Source organism: Podarcis gaigeae (assembly GCF_964106915.1).
Source record: "Podarcis gaigeae genome assembly, chromosome: 1".
NCBI classification, from domain to species: domain Eukaryota; kingdom Metazoa; phylum Chordata; class Lepidosauria; order Squamata; family Lacertidae; genus Podarcis; species Podarcis gaigeae.
In genome coordinates, this window is record NC_139678.1 from 29,696,422 (window position 1) to 29,711,662 (window position 15,241).

The window sequence follows — 15,241 nt, forward strand, 5'->3', positions numbered from 1 at the left end:
AAATACGGTATATGCTTTAGAGTATATGAAGAGAACAGCTTTAATGTATGGTTTATACGTAAGCTAGTACCACATGTGTCAATTGGCCAATTCTGGTATGCCTGGTTTTAAAGTTTATATTTTTAGGTAACTGCATTCATTTCCCCTGTTTTGCTTTAAGATGAAAAATAAGGCAAAAAGTTTTGCTTTTTTAAGTTGCCCTCATAATTTCTTATGCGTTAAAGGTCAAGGATATAAATGTTCCTGTCTTGGAAGGCACTTCAACCCCAAAGGACACAAGAGGCAATTAGTCTGGAACACATAATTTAATGCAAGAGTCATTTTTAAAATAAATTGAATTTAGTTTAGCATTTTCCCTTCACACATAAGCATATATTGTAAGAGTAGAGAAAGTCAGCCACCTTAGACTCTCCAGTCATAACAGCTGTTCATACTCTAAATAACAATTTTCAACACAAGGTATCAGCAGATTCAAACAAAGATGTCTAAAGCTCTGGAAAGTTCATATAAGACAGTTCAAAGTAGTCTGTACCTTTTAAGGAGTTGCTCAGATTCCTTGTAGGGAGGGAAATTATTTGCTGTCCCCTTTAAAGGCAGCAATTATGACGTCAGCACATGCAAAAATGGGTTCTAGAAACAAGGTTCAGTTGCCAGGCATTTGCCACGACGGTGGTTTTGTTTGATAGCATGGCAGTTGAGCAGGACCCAGAAGCTTTTGGAGTGAAAAAGGATGGGATGCTGTGCACTGAAGCTGCCTGTTTCTTTCAGCAGATGTGAAAGCTGGTAATTGGGTGAGAATGTTACTTTCTTTCCCCCTTTCTTGTGTCAGGCGAAAGCAACTTTGCTTCTCATGGCCATCAATGGTTCAACAGGACAAGGTAGGTCCTTACATTTCAATAGTACTATCCTTTTGCTGGCAAATTGATGACTTTGGTCAGTAGCTAGTTTGGTTTTTTTTTTAAGGCTATATTTTGAACTGAGCATGGGCTGAAGGACAAGGGACATCCACTCCATTCATTCCCAAGAGCTGTGCAAATAGCCACAGAGGTAATGTGTGGAGGTATCCACCTTTTCCTGGAAGCACAGAGTTTGTGGCAGAGAAGTTTGTTTCTCCTTCTGTGCCGTTTCCCTGTGCGGTTGACTAAAGGCAAAAGTACCCGAGGCTCTGGGTGGCACACAAGAATGGCCACATGCACAATAGTTGAGTTCACCCTTGCAGAAAGGGTGGTCACCACAGAGCAGTTGGAAATGGATGACCATTCTGCCACTATTGCAGCTGCCGCTCACCACAGAAGGTTTCTGTTCAAGCTCAAGATGGATGATATTATGTTGAACCTGAAGACCTTTCAGCCCGACTATGGAGCAGGGATACATGAGCCCCTGATGAGCCTAAGATGCCGTGCCAAAGGACTGACAGTGACTGCCTGTGCCCATGCATTCTTCTTCTGCAGACTGCTCCAAGCCACCAGGTAAAGTAAGGAACAAAAATTTATCCTGGAATATTTCCTGCTGTGGATTAAAGCTGCATTATATTAACAGAACACCACTTTCTTCCCCTTTTCTCAGTTTGGTCTACAGGGGCAAAGCATAAAGGGACCTCACACACTTTTATCTTAAGACTTCATTCTGGCTTGTGCAGCTTTCCTCCTCCTGTTCTGTTTCAACAGAGTTTGAGTTTATTGATCTTTCCATGATGCAAGACATTGTTTGTAATGGATATTAAAGAGGGGTGAAAATCACATAGAATCATAGAATTGTAGAGTTGCTCTTTATTTTTTGCTATTGGGTGCTGGATGTTGCTTGTGTAATCTCATTGCATTTATATAGTATTGACATTTTTCATATGCTATTATATTTGCTGTTGTGTTGTTTTGCAATGCTATTATGAAATTGTTTGTGAGATGCCCTCCTGTTTTCTTGTTGCAGGCTACTTTTAGCATTTTTGTGCATGTAAAACCAGCAAACAAATAAAACGAATGAATGACACTGCCATTTATGTTCTTCCTCAGGCAGAAAAGAGAGGGTGACAGCCAAGGCCTGAAGCTTGGGATTATTGGTGGAGGCCATATTGGGAAACAACTGGCCAGGACAATGTTGCATCTGGGTGGCATGTCAGGAAAGAGCATCCAGATATCTACAAGGCGTCCAGAAACTCTGGGTAAGACTCAGGAGCTTGACAGGCATTCAGCAATCAATTTATTAATCGCAAAATTTAGGTGCACTCCTGCCTAGAGATCCAGGTCTTTATTCGAAATGAATGGTAAACACACAGGAAATAGCTAGATAGAGGGAAGCTTAGAGCAATTAAATCCTTTCCAATAATCATCCCTGAAGATAAAGAGGAGGAATATTAAAAGTTTTTTTATAGTTTTTGAAAGGTGGCCAGTTTCTGAGGTTTGGCAGTTTTCAAATTATAGACTTTAAATCAGAGTTTTTAAATAGTGCCAGGTTATTTGTTTTTTGCATTTGTTTCTGGGACAGAGGCTTTAGTCCTCCATAGCCCAGAAGAACTGTGGTGTATGACAGCTATCTGTGATTAATAATAATAATAATAATAATAATAATAATAATAATAATAATAATTTTTATTTATACCCCGCCCTCTCCAGCCAAGGCCGGGCTCAGGGTGGCTAACAAGCAATAATAAAAACAAACTGAATGAATACAACTTAAAAACAAAATTAAAATACAACATTAAAATATTGAAACATTAAAATATTAAAATGTAGCCTCATCGCAGGAGGAGAAAGGAAAAAAGAAAGAGGAGGAGGGAATCAAATTGGCTGCAAGCCAAAGGCCAGGCGGAACAACTCTGTCTTACAGGCCCTGCAGAAAGAAATCAGATCCTGCCGGGCCCTGGTCTCGTGAGGCAGAGCGTTCCACCAGGCCGGAGCCAGAGTTGAAAAGGCCCTGGCTCTGGTTGAGGCTAATCTAACTTCCTTAGGGCCTGGGACCACTAGGGTATTGCTATTTATGGACCTTGAGGCTCTCCGTGGGGCATACCGTGGGGAATACATTATGCAAAGTTCTCAAAGTGTCATCAGACGAGAGGACTTGGCTAGAATGAAGTCATCTTGTATCACTCTTGTGGCCCATTTTCTTTCATGTTAATGTATTCAAAAAGAAATTACAGACATTAACTCCATCCCAATGCCCTCTTCATTCAGACAGATGGAAAACATCCTCATAAGTACACTATGTGCTATAAGGGCATACCTAGAGATGTTCTTAGTGGCTTCTCTGTAACTATGCTATACACCTCCCCAGGAAGCAGAGGCTGCACATCATCTGGAAGTGATGGCTGAAGAAGCTTTTTACTGAAACTGGCTTTTAATGGTAGAGAAAGGTAGGATACAATAATCAGCATTCTGTTTGGTACCCACTTCAGATTATTGGAACGGTGTATGCTATACAAACCAAGTGAGCTGTCTCTGTGTGTAGGGTCACACAACCTTGCAGTGCGGTCCTCAACAGGTTTACTCAGAAACAAATCCCTCTGTGCTTGGGTGAGAGCACCACTGTGCTCTTAGCTGAAAGTGCATGGGATTGCAACCTCAGGTATTAAATAGGTGGCCATTCTTATGTGGAAACAAGAGATCATTCTTCCTCTCCGTTGTCTTTTCCAGGAGAATTTGAGACACTGGGAGTTACCTGCTTTTATGACAACAGGAAGCTGGTGAGCTGGGCAGATGCTGTATTTCTCTGCTGTCTTCCGTCTCACCTCCCACACATTTGTGCAGAAATCCAGGGTGCACTTACAAAATGTTGCATTGTCTATAGCCTGGTCACAGCTATCCCTCTGCCCAGGTATTGTGCATTACGACATCAGAGCTAGCTTAATTTGAAGATATCATCCAATTGTGTGACACAACTTAAAAGCAACAAGTAACTGTTTCCTCTGAGTTAAGCAATTGCTGGTGTCAAAGTTGTGATGAACCTTACCTATTCAAGGTGACCCTTCCTAGTACTATCTGCTTTACTTGGGAACTAGATCTAAGGATTTTGCTCATATTATATTTTAGAATTCTGAGACTAGCAGTGCAAATCTATGCCTGTTTACTCAGAAGCAAGTCCCAGTCACTTCTCAAGGAAACTCTCCCAACTAACCGTTCATCAAATTATAGCTTGGGACCGCAATCCTATGCACATTTCCCCGAAGATTGCACAGCTGGTATTAGAATTAGATGCAAAACATGTACATTCTGGGTTATAAGGAAAGCCATGTTTGAAGTTTTTCCAATGTAACTTAAGCAGGGCACACTGCTAGATATGTTTGGTTTCTTAACTGCTTATACTATGACACACACTTGCTCACTCACCGCACCCACGGTACAAGCTTGAACCCCTAAAACCTCACATTGCTCAGAGATTGACACATTACAGAATGACCATTCTGGCCTGTATTGTGAGTTTTCTTAAGGATGTCAGGAATGGTGATTGCAAACATATCATTTTCATAGTACCAGGCTCTACCCATATCTTCTACCGAACATTTAATCAGCGTATTGTTTTAATGGGATTGCTTTATTGTATATTTTAATGATGAGTTTATGTTTCAGTGTTTTAATAGGACTTTTATTGTGAATTTTAATCATTTATATTTTAATGCTTGTGCAACTGATTTTTAGACTTGTAAACCACTTAGAACCCTGTTTTGGCATTAAGGGGTATATAAATGAATAACTACAGCAGCAACATGTAGAAATTGGGGCAGTGATTACAATCCAGTCCAGTGAGCCCACACACATGCATGAATGCATTTTGAAGGCATGTAAAAAGGGGACTCAGCTACATTCAGGCAATGATATCGTTAAACATGCGACACCAGATGGTGCTGTAGTGTCTGAGTCTTTGTCAATGTGATTTTCCATAATGAGCTTTAGAACACGTTTTATCATTCTTCTTCTGCCTGCTTGCCTCTCAGACCAAAGTCCATCTGATTAACTCTGCTCTTATTTGCTTTTAGGCTGAAACAACTTCTTTCCTCCAATAACATATTGAGGCCACAGTACAAGTTTGTGGAGAGTGGACTTTTTCAGATGTGGGAGGCCAGCAGGACAGTTGTGGAAGCCCTCAAAGACCCAGATGTTATTCAAGCCACATGTCCCTGTAACCCTAATGGTAGGTGAACTATCTTTCTTCACTTTGCAGCCTGTATGCAGAAGAGAGCTTGGTTATTGTTATGTGGTTAATTTAATGTTCACCTCCTATAATCAAAGCCAAGCTTTTGTATCTGTATGCAGGGAGGAGGTGAAATAGGTTAATTTGCCATGTCTTGGATCAAGATGCACAAAACAAACCATCCTCCAAAAACATAGTAGGCCTTCTGACATCTCCCTGTTATATGTGGCAAATGAGTGATTATATCTGAGCATTTCCAATACTTAACGTTTGTATCTGAATATTTTGTTCAGACCACCTGCTGTTAAAAGCAAAGTTCACTTTTGCTACAGTTTTAACTATTTTCTTTTTTAGTCTTGGATGTTTGAACCTCATTTCTGTTAATGTTTCCACTCCCCCCCCCCCCATTCCACAGCTTTCTTTTCTCTCGCTCTCTACCACCAGAGGTCTGTCCTCTGTCCCTGCATTGGTCAATTACCCCTTATCAGTGCTTTTTTTCTGGGGGTACGCACGGATACGCATACCCCCAAACATTTTGTGAATCTTTGTGTTTTTGTCCATTTACTGTATTTATTTTCCTGATTTGAACTATAAAATGTTGATTTTCTTGAGTTAAAATGAGAGTAACCCTAAACATGTAAAAAACAACAACCAAAAAACCCCCTTATAATTTTTCTCTCCAGCCCAGAAATGGAGTCCCAGATGCAGGTGCACCATCCATTATAGCTGGCTGCCATCAGCTTGGAAAAAGTGGCACCAGCATCACATGCCTACTGAGACTCAGTCCACACATGCAGCAGAATGAGATAATAGAGTGGGCTGGGAGATTATTTTGGTCCATGCTTTCCCCATTATTATTTTTTTAAAGCTTCCAATAAATAAAGAAGTAGCATATTTGCAAAAGGTAGCTGAGCTCCTTGCTGCGCTAGTTTTCTATGTACAAGGACTTGTTTCTACAGAAGATTTTAAAAATGTGATTCATCCACCTGTAATCCTGAAGTAGTAGCTGCCTCAGAAGTCAACCATTTTATTCTTGACTCACTTAGCTGCCTGTCAGGTCAGAGTCTGCATCCACAGACAGGAGGAGAGATGCAGGTATTCTCTCAGCCCAATTCCCATTCATGATCCTGCTTCTGCGGGCCTTATATGTTTTCCCCAAAAAGGTGCAGGAAAGGGCCTCAGACAATGGCAATCCCTCACCAGGGAGAAGGGTCACAATTGAAAGGAAAAGTTGGCTTAAGGGCTGCATCATGTTGTGCAGGCCTGGCCTAGCAGTATGGTGAACTAAACACTTTGAATGTCTAATATAACATTTGTGTTATCTTACAGCGGAAATTGTTGTCAATACAAAGTGGCTGGCAGCAGTTTTCTATGCAGCTCTAAACAGCTACACATGGCAGCGTGTAACCTACATGAGAGCCCTTCTCTTCCTTAATGAATCGTGTTTTCCCGCAAAAGCTGGCACCACCTCCTTAGATAATAGATCGGAATTGCCAGAGCTAGTATGTGAAAACTTCATCAACCAAGCCTTCGCTTCCACCCTGCGATGTAATAAGTAAGTATGACAAACTGGAAATTTACTTTTGACCTACTGAGCATTTTAAACAGTGGATGGAGCTTCATTTATGCATGATACTGAATTAGAAACACGCTTTCCAAGTAAAAGAACCCTATGTTCTTCAGTCCTGATGACCCAACCCATTTTCTTGTTCTCCAAACCCTACTCAGTTTAAACTTCCAGAAGACATAGAGTTTATATAACTGGATAGTTTAACATCTGGGGTTACTGTCTGCTTGAGACAGGGTTAAACCTAAAGTTAGGCAGTTGCGTGGAAGTTGTTGGAAATGTTTCCATGTGGTAGTGAGTTCCTAACATTGAAAAGTCACGCATCCTGTGTATAGTCCTGATTGTGTGTGGGGTTGCTATACCATTGCAATGGCCACTAAGTATATGCATCACTGGCATGGGACTCTGGTGTGCAAGAATGGATGCTACCTTTCCCCATGCTTCATTTCTGCTGAAAATCCCCATCCAGACTGTTATTGGCTTAAAGAGGTAAGCTTCTACCGACTGTTATTGCTAAAAGGGAAGAAACATTAAGGTGACATTCAACTAAATACTAGTAGTAGAGCAATAGGATTTCCTTTCCTCTCTCTGCACATGCCCCATGCATCTGCTCGTGAGGGTTGGGAAAACCTCCAGCACAGATTTAGGGGGTGCATGGAGAAGGGGGGGGTATGTTTTGTTGCACAGGGAGAAATCCTTGCGTTGATGGAATGTTCACCTTAGCGCTATGTTGAATACAACCCATCAAATGCATTTAATGCCATCTTTGTTGTGGACTGACCAAGAGAAGGCAGCTTCCAAGCTGTGCAGTATATTCTGTTCTTTGTTCTTTTGTCTTGTTTTCTCTTAGCAGCCCTTGCATAGAAAGAAAGAAAGAAAAGTGGTTAGGAAATTAAATATTAAATTCCCATTTTTATCTGCAAGACCTCTATAACAACAAAAATATAAGGATAGAATGGTGGCATTTATATGTGCGGAAGTTGCCCAAGGTCGTTTAACCCTTTATAAAATATCATTCTCTTTTTCTCTCCTAGAAAAGACTGTGTAAGATTAGAGTTTAGAGTTTAAACATAACACATTACTTTACTTGGTATGCTAAAACACATTTACATCAATATATGAGACTGGCTAAATATGTAGAGTCTTATATTCCAAGGCACATAGCAGCATAAAACAACAACTGCTGCTCTCATTGTGAAACTCACTCTCACTCCCTACAGTTGATAACAGACCTAACTGAAAAAAACCGCCTACTGTGGTGACATCATAGAATTCTATACTACATTAATTATTTCCATAGCATTTTGGATGCACCACTCCCTTTGGTTTCAAATATGTATTCAATAGTAACAACAACAACAACAACAACTTATTTATACCCCACCTGTCTGGCCGGGTCTCCCCAGCCACTCTGGACAGCTTCCAACAAAACACTAAAATACAATAACCTATTAAACATTAAAATCCTCCCTAAACAGGGCTGCCTTCAGATGTCTTCTAAAAGTTTGGTAGTTGTTGTTGTTTAGTCGTTTAGTTGTGTCCGTGACCCCATGGACCAGAGCACGCCAGGCACTTCTATCTTCCACTGCCTCCCACAGTTTGGTCAAACTCATGCTGGTAGCTTCGAGAACACTGTGCAGCCATCTCGTCCTCTGTCGTCCCCTTCTCCTTGTGCCCTCCATCTTTCCCAACATCAGGGTCTTTTCCAGGGAGTCTTCTCATGAGGTGGCCAAAGTACTGGAGCCTCAGCTTCACGATCTGTCCTTCCAAAGTTTGGTAGTAGTGACCTATATATAAATGTTTTCTGTTCCCCTAGTACTTTCCCATGGTTTGACCTGACAGCTGTACAGCAAAGGGACTCACCTTTTAGCCAGTTTCTTGAATCAACTACATCTTTCCAGAAAGTTGCTTTATTATATCGTAACTTGATTGCTGTATTATCTACAAACACTGAAGACTCAATTAGCGCTGTCTCTAAGAAGACATCTCTTTCAGCTGTGCTACTGAATCCCACCAAGACTTTGATTCATGGCCTAGATGGGACTTTCATAAGCAAAGTAGAAGAGGGATCTAGTTCTGATTCTGAAGAGACATAAATTAATTATGGTGTGACTCCAGTCAAGAAGAAGTAGGAAAGGTATTGCTTTTAATCTCAGTACTAAAACCTATGTAAGTATTAAGTAAGTACTACCCTTTCTAACCACATACATTTCAGGAATCCAAATAGTGATTTGTAATGAAAAAATATATCAATGGGGGGGGTGATATTTAGCAATGGAAAGTCTGTAACACAGGCTAAGCAGGGAAGAATTGCTACAAACTGAATCTCAGGAATGACATGTTTTTAAAATGTTTAGATCCTATCATATCTACGCTATGGTATGGTAAAAAAAGTGAAAAGAAACACTAATATAATTATTAGCCATTTGTTCTTTTACCTCTCATGTAGCTAAACCTGTACTCCTTCATCTGCCACTGTTTTTGTCTAAACCTCATAGCTGAATGCAAGTGATTTAAATAAATAACATATACAATGTTGCAATACAATGGTGATAAACAGTTGCCTCACTTCAGGATAAATGGAAAACAGGAAAATCACTTCTTAGCTGAAGCTAAGCATGATCACTTGAAAATATATTCAACGAAAAACTGTGGAACACAACTTCTAAGCAATCCAATGAACACAGTCTCCATTGCTTCATGAATAAAATTTTGTGTGAACGCAGCCTATGAAGCAAAATCCATATTTTATGAACTCAAGGATGAATACAAGAATCTGTGGCATAAAATGTAAATATCCAAAACCATAGATTCAGAGTTTTTTTATTTATTAAAACACTTGACATTTACTATACACATCATATAAGTAATCTAGGTAATCCTTACAAATGTGTACTGTAGATGGAGATACTATGGATGAGGGATGGTTGCTTGACTATGGCTAAATGGTGAGATCATGGCTGGGGCAAAGTTTTAACCGTGGCTTTCACAGTGCATGTTCACAGCATCACACTACAGTCTGGCTCACACACCCTGTTAAGACAAACCATAGCTCCAACGACAATATACATACAGTCAAACCTTGGATCCCAAACACCTCCATTTTGGAATGTTTCGGCTCTTGAACAACGAAAACCCAGAAGTAAATGCTCCAGTTTTCGAATGTTTTTCAGAAGCCGAATGTCCAATGTGGCTTCTGTTTGAGTGCAGGAAGCTCCTGCAGCCAACTGGAAGCTGCACCTCAGTTGTTGAACATTTCAGAAGCCAAACAGGCTTCCGGAACAGATTGCATTCATCAACCGAGGCTTGACTGTACTGCTAATGTGCTGCACTAAGCTAAACCATGGTTTGGCTCATTGATCCCTGGGCTCATGGTTTCCACACTAACCACAAGCTTTAAGATTTGCTCTAAGATTTACAGTTTATGGTTTCCCAGGGTACCTAAACCATGAGCTTGTGTTTGGATGATATTATAAGCCAGACCACGTCTTAGTTCAGTGCAGTAGCAGAAAGAGGACCAAATCATATGCAATCTCCTCTCCAGGAGCCTCCACACACTTGGGCTAAGCAATGGTTTAAGTATAGGCTGTTGTGTGAATCAGGCCAATGTGAGCCCTCACAAAGAGCAAGGAAAAGACCTTAAGATAAACTCCAGTAAGAACACTCTCCTGTGTTTCTGTGTGCTCTGTTTCTGGGTTGACACCACAGCTGCATGACTGCCCTCTTTGCCATGTTTAGGATTAGGCTGCAGAAAAGCACATCTCTGTTTGCTCTGAAACCACTAAAATTGCCTTTTAAGATCAGGTAGTCCAACTAGCTGCTCGGTGAATGGGGACCACACCCAACTTGATAGTGTTAAAAAAACCATTTTATTTCTTTTGGGAATATCCGTTACCATGTTGTGAGCTCATTTTCTGTGAACTAGCTTGCTGCAAACTAGCTTGATGTGAGCTAGCCTGCTGTGAGCTAGTCCGCCGTGAGCTACTCCGCCGTGAGCTACTCCGCCGCGAGCTACTCCTCCGCGAGCTACTTCGCCGTAAACTTTTATATTGTGAACTTTCATGCCATGAACTTTCATCCTGTGGTGGTGCTGGCTCATGGTCACGTAATTTTGAGTCTTCGATAAACTGAGAATAGGTAAGGGCATCACTTCGTTTTCCAGTCCGCGATTTCTGCTCCAGAAACAAACCCATATTATCTCTGCGGGGGAGAGAGATGCTTCTGACAAAGGGGGGCTCCTCTATTTCCAGCAATTCTCGCATATGTCGTGAAATTTCCTGAAAAGCAAAAGGAAGTTTTAAGAAAACCATCTCCATTAGGAAAATAAATGTATTAAATTTTTTGTTCTGTTGAGTTTTCATCCTTGTATCCCATAATAAAACAGCAAGAGAAGGAAGGGACCATGGCTCCATGATAAAACACGTTACACATATAGAAGATCCCAGTTTCAATTCTTGGCATCTTTTCTTAAATGTATCCTGTGTAGCAAGCAATGGAGAAAATTTCTCATTGAGAACTAGGAAAACTGTTATCAGAGTAGATAACACTGGGTTAGATGGAGAAAAAGTATGACTTAGTATAGGAAAGCTTCCTAAGATGAATGTGTGCAGATAAAAAAAATGCAATTTCAGTTAGTTGAAGCAGTTTCTTTAGATGGTTTCCAAAATTCCCATGGCTGCTGCTATTTTATGTCATGTACAGGAATTTCTAAACACAGGGAGCTATCTAGTATCATATAACAAAGCTTTAGTTTTAGCTATAAGCTTATAATAGCAATAGTTTTAGGAGACAGGACCCAGCAGCAATAGACAGATTTTACTGATTTAATATTGCAATCCTAAGAACATAAGTAGAGCCCTGCTGGATCAGGCCAAAGTACCATCTAGTCCAGCCTTCTGTTCTCAGGATGTAATAAGGCATTGCTTTCTTTCCTATTCTGCAATCGTTACATGCAGCACTGTTTCTGTTCTCCCACAGTTCATCTTCTGCCAAAAATGGTATTATTCAGCTCTCTCTCCACTGTGGCAAAATCTACCATGGAAGCACCCGGTGTATAATAAAACAGAAGTAACCAGAGAAAAAATCTTGACTCTACAAAAGTGCATATGCCCATATCACTTGTCACATAATCTGTCTTCCATCTACAAGGAAGATCCAGTTGCAGTATGTGCTCTTACCTTCATATGCTCAAAGTCAGTTATCCCAATCTGTGGTAGATTACAACAATTTACATGGATGAGTTTGCGACCAGAGATAAAGTTTGCAGTAAAACACTCCTAATTACAACAAAACAAGAAACAAATCAGCAACAACAAAACTGCATAATTACATAGCATGTGGTATGTATGACAAGTGGCAAAGCCTTTTATTCATTTCTCCAACTAACTTAAACTGGTGGCATTTAATTAAATATAACAAAGGTCCAACAATTCACAGAAGTGGAGCTGGGCTCAAACAGCTGAATGTCTTCTTGTGTATGCTGCCCTGGGCTTCTTTGAAAGGAAGGATATAAATACACATAGGCGCCGACTCCATGGGGCCTGAGGGGGCCCGAGCCCCCTCAAAAATTCGTTTGGGGAGGCTCTCCCCCCAATAATTTAAGAAAATTATTACCGTAAATTTCGCTCTATAACACGCAGATTTTTTCTCCTAAAAAGTAAGGGGAAATGGCTGTGCGTGTTATTGAGCGAATGTGTGGTCCCTGGAGCTGACTCGCCGGAGCGCAGGAGCAAAAATAGGCAAAAATCAGATCGGGCAGGCGGGCGGAGGGAAGGCGGAAGCTGCTGCTTTCCTGCATTCTGCCTCAGGGTCTTACTGCCCACCCGCTTCTGTTGCTGCGTTTGCTCAAACTCAACAAAGAGCAGGGAATCCCCTGCCCTCTTGGCAAGCAGAGGGTTAAGGAAAGGATCGAGTCCTTCCTTCTAATTCTTTCCTAGTCACACTGCGTGCAGGCTCCAGCCCACCACCTCCTCCTCTCCGTGCTCTAGGGACTCCTAGGGACTCGCAGGTGGGAGAGAGAGAGAGAGAGGGCTGGCTTGGGGGGGGGACTTTTGCCTTCCTTTTCTCCCCCCCACCCCGTTAAACTCCTCCCCTGCATTCTTGGCCAGCTGCTTCTCCGCACACCCCTCTTGTGCTTCTTGTCCCTTCTGTGTTTTTCCTTCCCTCCCCATTTAAAACGTGGTGACAAAGCACGGATCCACATGGATCCTCAGGATTTTTGCATTGGGTCACTCCCAATTCACCATCAGATCACATTACATGTCCATGGCTACAGTCTGTACCAAAAAAATCACGCACCCACTGTTGCCTAGGGTCACAGTGGTGCAAAAACGTAGTTACAAAGCACGGATCCTCAGGATTTTTGCATTGGGTCACCCCAAATTAACCATCAGATCACATAGCATGTTCATGGCTACATCTTGCACCAAAAAAATCACGCACCCACTGTTGCCTAGGGTCACAGTGGTGCAAAAACGTGGTTACAAAGCACGGATCCACATGGATCCTCAGGATTTTTGCATTGGGTCACCCCAAATTCACCATCAGATCACATAGCATGTCCATGGCTACATCTTGCACCAAAAAAATCACGCACCCACTGTTGCCTAGGGTCACAGTGGTGCAAAAACGTGGTTACAAAGCACGGATCCACATGGATCCTCAGGATTTTTGCATTGGGCTACTCCAAACTCACTGTCAGATATTAAAAATCTTTATAAAATAGAGAATTAAATACATACAGAATGTTAAATTTTCAGTTTCGAAATATTAGTACTAGTTTAGTACTGTATTTCTATATTACTATAGTACTGTATAGGGACGCAGGTGGCGCTGTGGGTAAAAGCCTCAGCGCCTAGGGCTTGCCGATCGAAAGGTCGGCGGTTCGAATCCCTGCGGCGGGGTGCGCTCCCGTCGTTCGGTCCCAGCGCCTGCCAACCTAGCAGTTCGAAAGCACCCCTGGATGCAAGTAGATAAATAGGGACCGCTTACTAGCGGGAAGGTAAACGCCGTTTCCGTGTGTGGCTCTGGCTCTGGCCAGAGCAGTGATGTCACGCTGGCCACGTGACCCGGAAGTGTCTCCGGACAGCGCTGGCCCCCGGCCTCTTGAGTGAGATGGGCGCACCAACCCCAGAGTCTGGCAAGACTGGCCCGTACGGGCAGGGGTACCTTTACCTTTACCTTTATAGTACTGTATTAGTTATTTTCAAATACTTAAATATTTTTAGGGTGTAAGACCCAATTAAAGCCCGTTATTTACATACAGTATTACAGTATTTACATACAGTATTAGGCATACTGTATTAACTTTATTAACTGTATTAAAGCATTAACTTTGAGATATTATTTTTATTTAATGAACCCTCAGCCTTATTCAAAGTAAGCTTAAATTAGCTATTTCACTTATTAATCAAAGTGCTATTACTGTGCGACAGCAATATTTTATGTTTTATTCTTTTAATGATAGTTTAGGATTTATTTAAATATCATTTCAGTCTTTTCAGAGCTATATATTCACTGCTCTGTAATAGTCTATAAGCATAATTGTTACTGTAAATTAAATTAGCTTTTTACGAAAATACCGTGCGTGTTTATGTTTTGTTTCTTTTTTCAAAGCCAAAAAGTGTTTCAGGCTTGTCGAGTTTCCCGGAGTGTGGAGTTATAGAGAGTCGAGTTTTCGGGGTTCTAATGTTGATCATATGACTCTAAAATACTTTTAAAAAACTTTAAAACTCACTAATTTTCATCTAAAATTTAGAAAACTTCCCGGGGCAGGACCCCGGTATGGGCCCCCCCAATATTTTTTATAAGTCGGCGCCCCTGTAAATATATTCAATAAATCAATGCTGCTATACGTGAAGGTTGGTCAGGATTATTTTCATTTCGTGTGTGTGTGACCCCTTCTAGGATACATGTCTATAATTCAAAACAATACTATTACAAATCAGAAGAATAACAAAAGTGTGTTACAAAAGCATCCATTTGGGTGACTGAAGTGCACTCTACACATGCTCAGGGTAACCTTTCTTCGCTTTGTCATATCAGGAAGACTCCCCTCCCCTCCCCCTGAACCTCCTCCTTCCACATACTGTATCATCGTGATGGTCCCATCCTGCTGTCTCCCTGCGCTGCAAAGCCAACTCTGTTTACCTTGTACTGGGGGAATCCCAGCGCTTCGATCCACTCGGCCACCTCTTCGGGAGTCCAGGCTAAAAAGTAAGGGCCCATCAGGGCGGGACTCTTGCCATCCTGCTCGGATTGTTCCCCGCTTCCCGCTTCGGTTTCAAGCCCCGCATCGGAGCCAGACACGGCGGAATCGAGTTTGAATCCGGAGTCAGGACGGATTGACTTGCGGCGCCTCCGCCGAGCCCCCCTGGTGCCGCCGCCTCCCTCGTCGTCGTCGTCCTCGTCGTCGTCATCCTCTTCTCCGTAATCCTCGTCGTCTTCGTCGTCGTAATCGTCGTCGTCGTCCGCCGCATCCTCCGGCTCTTCCGCTTTCTCCTCCGCTTTTTCCTCTGCTTTCTCCTCCATCTTCGCAGCCTGCGAGGGCGACTG

At 41.9% G+C, this 15,241-nt stretch overlaps 2 protein-coding genes across 9 annotated transcripts in view; one reads left to right on the forward strand and one right to left on the reverse strand.

Annotated features, from left to right (window-relative positions):
* The window catches only part of SAMD15 (sterile alpha motif domain containing 15), a gene marked incomplete at its 5' end in the record, with an annotated part of 32,728 nt that extends 17,511 nt beyond the window's left edge, over positions 1-15,217 (reverse strand). For 2 of the 5 annotated variants that reach the window (XR_014563671.1, XM_083737608.1), the window contains 4 exons: positions 7,470-7,543; positions 10,584-10,965; positions 11,866-11,964; positions 14,837-15,217. Coding sequence is in view for 4 of the 5 variants with exons in the window: in XM_083737608.1 (XP_083593734.1) it covers positions 7,470-7,543; positions 10,584-10,965; positions 11,866-11,964; positions 14,837-15,217 (936 nt within the window). Of the gene's footprint in view, positions 1-3,231; positions 3,289-5,120; positions 5,153-7,469; positions 7,544-9,494; positions 9,722-10,583; positions 10,966-11,865; positions 11,965-14,836 lie in introns of those variants that run through there. The other 3 variants (XM_083737606.1, XM_083737607.1, XM_083737609.1) reach the window with 3 other exon arrangements.
* Positions 589-9,409, forward strand: NOXRED1 (NADP dependent oxidoreductase domain containing 1). 4 transcript variants are annotated; one of them, XM_083736103.1, is made up of 7 exons: positions 589-791; positions 1,277-1,469; positions 2,010-2,158; positions 3,627-3,807; positions 4,967-5,121; positions 6,451-6,676; positions 8,505-9,098. In XM_083736103.1, the coding sequence occupies exons 2-7, from the start codon at positions 1,315-1,317 to the stop codon at positions 8,782-8,784; spliced, it is 1,146 nt and encodes a 381-aa protein (XP_083592229.1). In that variant the 5' UTR covers positions 589-791; positions 1,277-1,314; the 3' UTR covers positions 8,785-9,098. The 4 variants fall into 4 exon arrangements, with proteins under 4 accessions (XP_083592229.1, XP_083592228.1, XP_083592227.1 ...); XM_083736102.1 differs by lacking the exon at positions 589-791 and adding an exon at positions 9,138-9,409 and having other exon boundaries at positions 810-1,469; positions 8,505-8,825; XM_083736101.1 differs by lacking the exon at positions 589-791 and adding an exon at positions 9,187-9,409 and having other exon boundaries at positions 810-1,469; positions 8,505-8,825.
* Positions 15,218-15,241: the final 24 nt, after the last annotated feature.